The 11,343-nt window shown below is 39.4% G+C and overlaps 1 protein-coding gene across 1 annotated transcript in view; it reads left to right on the top strand.

The window, feature by feature from the left end:
- Positions 1 to 6,380, top strand: part of jak2a (Janus kinase 2a) — a 103,692-nt gene extending 97,312 nt beyond the window's left edge. The window contains exons 22-24 of the mRNA XM_061932116.1: positions 2,291 to 2,408; positions 2,481 to 2,594; positions 6,044 to 6,380. Of these exons, the coding sequence (XP_061788100.1) occupies positions 2,291 to 2,408; positions 2,481 to 2,594; positions 6,044 to 6,151 (340 nt within the window). The 3' untranslated portion in view covers positions 6,152 to 6,380. The remainder of the gene's footprint in view (positions 1 to 2,290; positions 2,409 to 2,480; positions 2,595 to 6,043) is intronic.
- The last annotated feature ends 4,963 nt before the right edge of the window (positions 6,381 to 11,343 follow it).

Raw genomic sequence — 11,343 nt, 5'->3', positions numbered from 1 at the left:
CACCTTCTGAAGTTATTCTTCATTCGTAAATCCTTCGAATTCTTCGTCTTCGGTGTCCGAATTGAAAAGTTGCGCAAGCGTGGGATCCAAAAATGGCCGGCTCCGCCTCGTCGAAGTCATCGGATTCAGTGTCGCTGTTGTTGTGCAGCAGTTCTGTGAATCCTGCCTTCCGGAAAGCTCGGACCACAGTTGTGACCGAAACTATCTGCCCAGGCATTTACGATCCACTGGCAGATGTTGGCGTATGTCGACCGGCGCTATCTGCCCGTCTTAGTGAAGGTGTGTTCGCCTTCGGAGCTGTGTGAAAAAAGCCACCCGGCCTCTTCGCGTAAACTTCCCTTAACCACTCGCTCATCTTTTCTTCATCCATCCATCCCTTCGAGTTAGCTTTTATGATGACGCCGGCTGGAAAGGTCTCTTTTGGCAAGGTCTTCCTTTTGAATATCATCATGGGTGGAAGTTAGCATGGCAAGCTAGAACCACAGTGAAGGATGACTTCTCATTCCCTGTGGTGCGAATATTCACCGTACGTGCTCCCGTTCCACAGTGCAGTTCACAGGAATATCAGCTGTGAAATACGGTAGTAATCCGTGTGCGGATGGAGAGATTGCGTCTTTTTATGAACCGGATCGCTTAGTAGGAGCCATTTTGTGGTCTTTACAGATGTAAACAGGAAATGAAACGTACGGTGATATCCGCGCGTTTTTTCTTCTTCTTCCGGGGGCGGGTGAAGCGCTTCCTGTTCTATGGGGGCGGGTGAAGCGCTTCCTGTTCTATGGGGGCGGGTGCTTTCCTTGGCGGTTGCTTGCGTAGAAGAAGAAGCGCTTCCTGTTCTACCGGGAAAAAAGATGGCGGCTGTTTACCGAAGTTGCGAGACCGAAACTTTATGAAAATGAATCGTAATAAAGCGCACCGGGTTATAAGGCGCACTGTCAGCTTTTGAGAAAAATTGTGGTTTTTAGGTGCGCCTTATAGTGCGGAAAATACGGTATACATTTTAACTGACCTTTATTTGACTATTTTTGTCTTTTTTTAGGTGGCTAAAATACGCGGTGCTGCTGACCGCCGTCTAACGTTACGTGTGATATATTGACTAACGTAACCCTGCTTAAAAAAAATCACTGAACAAAAAGTATGAATAAGGTAGTGAACTGCAACAGATTCCCGTGTTTGCAATAACGTTATAACGTTAGCAGTGAGTTTACAGCCTCACTGATTTAACTACACAGCAAATAAAAGTCACGTTACTTAGCCAATAAACGTTATCTTACATTCAAAACTTACCGTTCTTTGTGCAACTTCAAATGCCGGACGAAGTTGGAAGTTGTTGCCTCTCCATCAGTCATTTTCGAACCGCATGTGTTGCATACTGCAAACCGTTTTGTGTTGACCACCTCGTAATTTTTATACCCAAACAAAATTATTTTAGGTATCATTTTTTGTTCACTGGCGTGTGGTTTGGACATGTCTTCTTCCTTGGTTGTCCTGCAATTTGATTGGATGAATGCTGTGTGATGAAAACAAAGTAGATCTAATTTGATTGGCTGTTGTACTGAGACCACACCAGCTGACACACGCAACGCTGATAGACAAGTACACAATGAAAAATACGGAGCGCTCCCGAATAACTTTTTCATCTTTGGGTTTTGGGGAAAGTAGCAAGTCATGTCAAGTCATGTCAATTCAAAAGGCTCAAGTCCAAGTGAAGTCACAAGTCATTGATGTTAAAGTCTAAGTCGAGTTGCAAGTCTTTTTACATTTTGTCAAGTCCAGTCTAAAGTCATCAAATCCATGACTCGAGTCTGACTCGAGTCCAAGTCATGTGACTCGAGTCCACACCTCTGAAAAATATACAGTATATGATAATGAATAATTGTGTAATGAGGCAATTTATATTATTGAAGTGGCCCTCTAAGGGCAGCGATGTGGCCCTCAATGAAACTGGGTTTGACAGCCCTGCTGTATATGAACAGAACCACCTTCTTCCAAAATGGAATAAATGAATACTCCTTACCCAAACAAATGTTCAAATGTATTACAATTATAAAAGAAAAAGTACATAAGTATACGGACCCTATGATCAATACTTTGTTGACGCACCTTTGGCAGCAAGTACAGCCTCAAGTCTTTGTGACCAGGAGCCCACAAAGGTGGCACACCTGTCCACCACAAGTCAGGTGACCGTCATGGTGGAGCAGTGTCATGTGACGTGGAGCACACCAGCATTTTGTTGTTACTACTGCTGGAAGAGAAGGCCTTTGTCTCAATACCTGTGTAATGTACCTGCCAGGTATTCTCCCGAGTCTTTGACGGAGAGCAAGTTCTCGGTGGCGTCGGACGTGTGGAGTTTTGGCGTGGTCCTCTACGAGCTGTTCACCTACTGCGAGAAAGGCTGCAGCCCACCTGCGGTACTCGGCACACCTGCACCGATCCAGGAAGTACTGCTGACTGATTGCCTCATCACTTCCTGTCCCACACAGGTGTTCATGGAGCAGATGGGCCATGAGAAGCAAGGTCAGATGATCGTCTATCACCTGATCGACCTCCTCAAGCAAGGATACCGCTTGCCTGCGCCGCACACCTGTCCTCGCCAGGTCAGCACTTTTCATAAATATTACTGTGACATATCATGACTATGATTATTACTTTTCATAAACATTACTGTGACATAACATTAATATGATTATTACTTTTCATAAATATTACTGTGACATAACATTAATATGATTATTACTTTTCATAAATATTACTGTGACATAACATTAATATGATTATTACTTTTCATAAATATTACTGTGACATAACATTAATATGATTATTACTTTTCATAAATATTACTGTGACATAACATTAATATGATTATTACTTTTCATAAATATTACTGTGACATAACATTAATATGATTATTACTTGTCATAAATATTACTGTGACATAACATTAATATGATTATTACTTTTCATAAATATTACTGTGACATAACAATATGATTATTACTTTTCATAAATATTACTGTGACATAACATTAATATTATTATTACTTTTCATAAATATTACTTTGACATATCATAAATATGATTATTACTTTTCATAAATATTACTGTGACATAACATTAATGTGATTATTACTTTTCATAAATATTACTGTGACATATCATAAATATGATTATTACTTTTCATAAATATTACTGTGACATAACATTAATATGATTATTACTTTTCATAAATATTACTGTGACATAACAATATGATTATTACTTTTCATAAATATTACTGTGACATAACATTAATATGATTATTACTTTTCATAAATATTACTGTGACATATCATTAATGTGATTATTACTTTTCATAAATATTACTGTGACATATCATAAATATGATTATTACTTTTCATAAATATTACTGTGACATAACATTAATATGATTATTACTTTTCATAAATATTACTGTGACATAACAATATGATTATTACTTTTCATAAATATTACTGTGACATAACATTAATATGATTATTACTTTTCATAAATATCACTGTGACATATCATACATATGATTATTACTTTTCATAAACATTACTGTGACATATCATACATATGATTATTACTTTTCATAAATATTACTGTGACATAACATAAATATGATTATTACTTTTCATAAACATTACTGTGACATAACAATATGATTATTACTTTTCATAAATATTACTGTGACATAACATTAATGTGATTATTACTTTTCATAAATATTACTGTGACATAACAATATGATTATTACTTTTCATAAATATTACTGTGACATAACATTAATATTATTATTACTTTTCATAAATATTACTTTGACATATCATAAATATGATTATTACTTTTCATAAATATTACTGTGACATAACATTAATGTGATTATTACTTTTCATAAATATTACTGTGACATATCATAAATATGATTATTACTTTTCATAAATATTACTGTGACATAACATTAATATGATTATTACTTTTCATAAATATTACTGTGACATAACAATATGATTATTACTTGTCATAAATATTACTGTGACATAACATTAATATGATTATTACTTTTCATAAATATTACTTTGACATATCATAAATATGATTATTACTTTTCATAAATATTACTGTGACATAACATTAATGTGATTATTACTTTTCATAAATATCACTGTGACATATCATACATATGATTATTACTTTTCATAAATATTACTGTGACATATCATACATATGATTATTACTTTTCATAAATATTACTGTGACATAACATAAATATGATTATTACTTTTCATAAACATTACTGTGACATAACAATATGATTATTACTTTTCATAAATATTACTGTGACATAACAATGTGATTATTACTTTTCATAAATATTACTGTGACATATCATAAATATGATTATTACTTTTCATAAATATTACTGTGACATATCATAAATATGAGTATTACTTTTCATAAATATTACTGTGACATATCATGAATATGATTATTACTTTTCATAAATATTACTGTGACATAACATTAATATGATTACTTTTCATAAATATTATTGTGACATATCATAAATATGATTATTAATTTTCATAAACATTACTGTGACATATCATGATTATTACTTTTCATAAAAATTATTGTGACATTATCATGAATATGATTGTGAAATATTCTCCTAAATATGATTATTTTTCATAAAAAAATACTGTGACATTTCATAAATACGATTATTTTTTTTATAAATATTACATTTCATGAATATGATTATTTTAATAAATATTATACATATTTCACGAATGTTAATCATATTTCACAAATATTGATCATATTTCACAGATATTAATTGTATTTCACAATTATTCTATTTTACAAATATAATCTTAATTCACACATTAATAATAATAGTTAACAAATATTATATTTCAGGAAAATAATCATATTTCACCAAATATATATTTCACAAATATTAATCATATTGCACAAATATTATATTTTACAAATATTCTAATCATATTTCACAAATAATCGTATTTCACGCAAATAAATCATATTTCACAGATATAATCATTTGACAAATTTTAATAATCACATTTCACTAATATTAATAATTATATTTCACAATATATATATAAATATGAATAATCATATTTGTGAATAATGATATGTCACAAATATTATAATGATATTTCACAATATTATTAATATTTCACAAATATAATCGTAATTCACAAATATGTTCATACTTTACACATATTAATCATATTTCACAAATATGATCATATTTCACGAAAATAAATCTTATTTTACAATATTATAATCATATTTCACAAATATTAATAATCATATTGCACAAATATTATATTTTACAAATATTCTAATCATATTTCACAAATAATCGTATTTCACGCAAATAAATCATATTTCAGATATAATCATTTGACAAATTTTAATAATCACATTTCACTAATATTAATAATTATATTTCACAATATTATTCATATTTCACAAATATTATTATGTTACACATCGTAATCATATTTCACAAATATAATCATATTTTACGCCTATATTTCACAAGTATTAATACTCATATTTCACAAATATATTTTACAATAAACATATTTCACAAATATTAATATTTATAGTTCACAAATATTATATTTCACAAATATCATTACTCACAAATATGAATAATCAATTAAACGAATATTATAATCATATTTCACAAATGTATTATTTCACAAATATTAATAATCATATTTCACAAATATTGTACTTCACAAATATTACTCAAAAATATTAATACTCATATTTAACGAATATTAATAATCATATTTCACAAATATTATATTTCACAGATATAATCATAATTGACAAATAATAATAGTTCACAAATATTAACATTTATTTCACAATATTATTCATATTTCATGATTATTATTATATTTCACAAATATGATCATATTTTACAACTATTAATAATCATATTTGACAAATATTATCATTAAATGTCATGCTTCCTGAGCAGATCCAGCAGATGATGTCTGAGTGTTGGAGCAGCCATCCTGCAGAGAGACCAACTTTTCCCTCCTTGATCCAAAGTGTGGAGACGGCACGAAGCGACTTGGACGTCTGATATCGTCTCTGCTGCAAGCCGTATCGTTCTACATCCAACAGCATCGTCGTGACGTCCACACCACCACACACCTGAACATTGAGTGGTATCATCCACACCACCATACACCTGAACATTGAGTGGTGTCGTCCACACCACCATACACCTGAACATTGAGTGGTGTCGTCCACACCACCATACACCTGAACATTGAGTGGTATCATCCACACCACCATACACCTGAACATTGAGTGGTGTCGTCCACACCACCATACACCCGAACATTGAGTGGTATTGTCGTGTTGTCCACACCACCATACACCCGAACACTGAGTGGTATTGTTGTGTTGTCCACACTGTCATACACCCGAACATTGAGTGGTATCTTCGTGTCGTCCACACCACCATACACCCAAACATTGAGTGGTATCGTTGTGACGTCCACATTGCCATACACCCGAACATTGAGTGGTATGGTTGTGTCGTCCACATTGCCATACACCCGAACATTGAGTGGTATCGTCGTGACATCCACACTGCCATACACCCGAACATTGAGTGGTATTGTCGTGTTGTCCACACCACCATACACCCGAACACTGAGTGGTATTGTTGTGTTGTCCACACTGTCATACACCCGAACATTGAGTGGTATCTTCGTGTCGTCCACACCACCATACACCCAAACATTGAGTGGTATCGTTGTGACGTCCACATTGCCATACACCCGAACATTGAGTGGTATGGTTGTGTCGTCCACATTGCCATACACCCGAACATTGAGTGGTATCGTCGTGACATCCACACTGCCATACACCCGAACATTGAGTGGTATTGTCGTGTTGTCCACACCACCATACACCCGAACACTGAGTGGTATTGTTGTGTTGTCCACACTGTCATACACCCGAACATTGAGTGGTATCTTCGTGTCGTCCACACCACCATACACCCAAACATTGAGTGGTATCGTTGTGACGTCCACATTGCCATACACCCGAACATTGAGTGGAATGGTTGTGTCGTCCACATTGCCATACACCCGAACATTGAGTGGTATCGTCGTGACATCCACACTGCCATACACCCGAACATTGAGTGGTATTGTCGTGTTGTCCACACCACCATACACCTGAACACTGAGTGGTATTGTTGTGTTGTCCACACTGTCATACACCCGAACATTGAGTGGTATCTTCGTGTCGTCCACACTGTCATACACCCGAACATTGAGTGGTATCGTTGTGACGTCCACATTGCCATACACCCGAACATTGAGTGGTATGGTTGTGTCGTCCACATTGCCATACACCCGAAAATTGAGTGGTATCGTCGTGTCGTCCACACCACCATACACCTGAACATTGAGTGGTATTGTCGGGTCGTCCACACCACTATACACCTGAACATTGAGTGGTGTCGTCCACACCATCATACACCTGAACATTGAGTGGTATTGTCGGGTCGTCCACACCACCATACACCCGAACATTGAGTGGTATTGTCGTGTTGTCCACACCACCATACACCCGAACACTGAGTGGTATTGTCGTGTTGTCCACACCACCATACACCCGAACACTGAGTGGTATTGTTGTGTTGTCCACACTGTCATACACCCGAACATTGAGTGGTATCTTCGTGTCGTCCACACCACCATACACCCAAACATTGAGTGGTATCGTTGTGACGTCCACATTGCCATACACCCGAACATTGAGTGGTATCGTTGTGTCGTCCACATTGCGATACACCCGAACATTGAGTGGTATCGTCGTGACGTCCACACTGCCATACACCCGAACATTGAGTGGTATCGTCGTGTCGTCCACACCACCATGCACCTGAACATTGAGTGGTATTGTCGGGTCGTCCACACCACCATACACCCAAACATTGAGTGGTATCGTTGTGTCGTCCACATTGCCATACACCCGAACATTGAGTGGTATCGTCGTGACGTCCACACTGCCATACACCCGAACATTGAGTGGTATCGTTGTGACGTCCACACCGCCATACACCCGAACATTGAGTGGTATCGTCCACACAACCATACACCCGAACATTGAGTGGTATCGTCGTGTCGTCCACACTGCCATACACCCGAACATTGAGTGGTATCGTTGTGACGTCCACATTGCCATACACCCGAACATTGAGTGGTATCGTTGTGTCGTCCACATTGCGATACACCCGAACATTGAGTGGTATCGTTGTGACGTCCACACTGCCATACACCCGAACATTGAGTGGTATCGTCGTGTCGTCCACACCACCATACACCTGAACATTGAGTGGTATTGTCGGGTCGTCCACACCACCATACACCCAAACATTGAGTGGTATCGTTGTGTCGTCCACATTGCCGTACACCCGAACATTGAGTGGTATCGTCGTGACGTCCACACCGCTGTACACCCGAACATTGAGTGGTATCGTCCACACAACCATACACCCGAACATTGAGTGGTATCGTCGTGTCGTCCACACCACCATACAACTGAACATTGAGTGGTATTGTCGGGTCGTCCACACCACCATACACCCAAACATTGAGTGGTATCGTTGTGTCGTCCACATTGCCATACACCCGAACATTGAGTGGTATCGTCGTGACGTCCACACTGCCATACACCCGAACATTGAGTGGTATCGTTGTGACGTCCACACCGCCATACACCCGAACATTGAGTGGTATCGTCCACACAACCATACACCCGAACATTGAGTGGTATCGTCGTGTCGTCCACACTGCCATACACTCGAACATTGAGTGGTATCGTTGTGACGTCCACACCGCCATACACCCGAACATTGAGTGGTATCGTCCACACAACCATACACCCGAACATTGAGTGGTATCGTCGTGTCGTCCACACCACCATACACCTGAACATTGAGTGGTATTGTTGTTTCGTCCACACCACCATACACCTGAACATTGAGTGGTGTCGTCCACACCACCATACACTCAAACATTGAGTGGTATCGTCGTGTCGTCCACACCACCATACACTCAAACATTGAGTGGTATTGTTGTGTCGTCCACACCACCATACACCTGAACATTGAGTGGTGTCGTCCACACCACCATACACCTGAACATTGAGTGGTATTGTCGGGTCGTCCACACCACCATACACCTGAACATTGAGTGGTATTGTCGGGTCGTCCACACCACCATACACCTGAACATCGAGTGGTGTCGTCCACACCATCATACACCTGAACATTGAGTGGTATTGTCGGGTCGTCCACACCACCATACACTTGAACATTGAGTGGTATTGTCGTGTTGTCCTCACCACCATACACCCAAACATTGAGTGGTATTGTTGTGTTGTCCACACCACCATACACCTGAACACCGAGTGGTATTGTCGTGTTGTCCACACCACCATACACCCGAACATTGAGTGGTATCTTCATGTCGTCCACACCACCATACACCCGAACATTGAGTGGTATCGTCGTGACGTCCACACTGCCATACACCCGAACATTGAGTGGTACCGTTGTGACGTCCACACCGCCATACACCCGAACATTGAGTGGTATCGTCCACACCGCCATACACCCGAACATTGAGTGGTATCGTCGTGACGTCCACACTGCCATACACCCGAACATTGAGTGGTATCGTTGTGACGTCCACACCGCCATACACCCGAACATTGAGTGGTATCGTCCACACAACCATACACCCGAACATTGAGTGGTATCGTCGTGTCGTCCGCACCACCATACACCCGAACATTGAGTGGTATTGTTGTGTCGTCCACACCACCATACACCCAAACATTCAGTGGTATCGTCGTGTCGTCCACACCACCATACACCCGAACATTGAGTGGTATTGTTGTGTCGTCCACACCACCATACACCCAAACATTGAGTGGTATTGTTGTGTCGTCCACACCACCATACACCCAAACATTCAGTGGTATCGTCGTGTCGTCCGCACCACCATACACCCGAACATTGAGTGGTATCGTTGTGTCGTCCACACCACCATACACCCAAACATTCAGTGGTATCGTCGTGTCGTCCACACCACCATACACCTGAACATTGAGTGGTATTGTCGGGTCGTCCACACCACCATACACCCAAACATTGAGTGGTATCGTTGTGTCGTCCACATTGCCATACACCCGAACATTGAGTGGTATCGTCGTGACGTCCACACCGCTATACACCCGAACATTGAGTGGTATCGTCCACACAACCATACACCCGAACATTGAGTGGTATCGTCGTGTCGTCCACACCACCATACAACTGAACATTGAGTGGTATTGTCGGGTCGTCCACACCACCATACACCCAAACATTGAGTGGTATCTTCGTGTCGTCCACACCACCATACACCCGAACATTGAGTGGTATCGTTGTGACGTCCACACCGCCATACACCCGAACATTGAGTGGTATCGTTGTGACGTCCACACCGCCATACACCCGAACATTGAGTGGTATCGTCCACACAACCATACACCCGAACATTGAGTGGTATCGTCGTGTCGTCCACACCACCATACACTCAAACATTGAGTGGTATCGTCGTGTCGTCCACACCGCCATACACCCGAACATTGAGTGGTATCGTGGTGACGTCCACACCGCCATACACTCAAACATTGAGTGGTATCGTTGTGTCGTCCACACCACCATACACTCAAACATTGAGTGGTATCGTCGTGTCGTCCACACCGCCATACACCCGAACATTGAGTGGTATCGTGGTGACGTCCACACCGCCATACACTCAAACATTGAGTGGTATCGTTGTGTCGTCCACACCGCCATACACCCGAACATTGAGTGGTATCGTCCACACCACCATACACCCGAACATTGAGTGGTATCGTCGTGACGTCCACACCACCATACACCCGAACATTATATTCATCCATCCATTTTCTACCGCTTGTCCCGTTCGGGGTTGCGGGGGGTGCTGGAGCCTATCTCAGCTGCATTTGGGCGGAAGGCGGGGTACACCCTGGACAAGTTGCCACCTCATCACAGGGCCAACACAGATATTCATGAACTTTTTAAATCTTTTTCCTAGCAGTTTTTCAAAATAATATATTTTTATATTTTGTAAATAGAGGTGAAGACTACACCACAGGTGAGGACAAGAAGATGTCACATGTGAGCATCATTCAATGACTTGATGAAGAGTTCCTATATTTGCTGTCAACTAGCAG

The sequence above is a fragment of the Nerophis lumbriciformis genome, linkage group LG39 (genome assembly GCF_033978685.3).
Source record: "Nerophis lumbriciformis linkage group LG39, RoL_Nlum_v2.1, whole genome shotgun sequence".
NCBI lineage: Eukaryota > Metazoa > Chordata > Actinopteri > Syngnathiformes > Syngnathidae > Nerophis > Nerophis lumbriciformis.
This window is presented reverse-complemented; position numbering and strand designations above follow the sequence as displayed.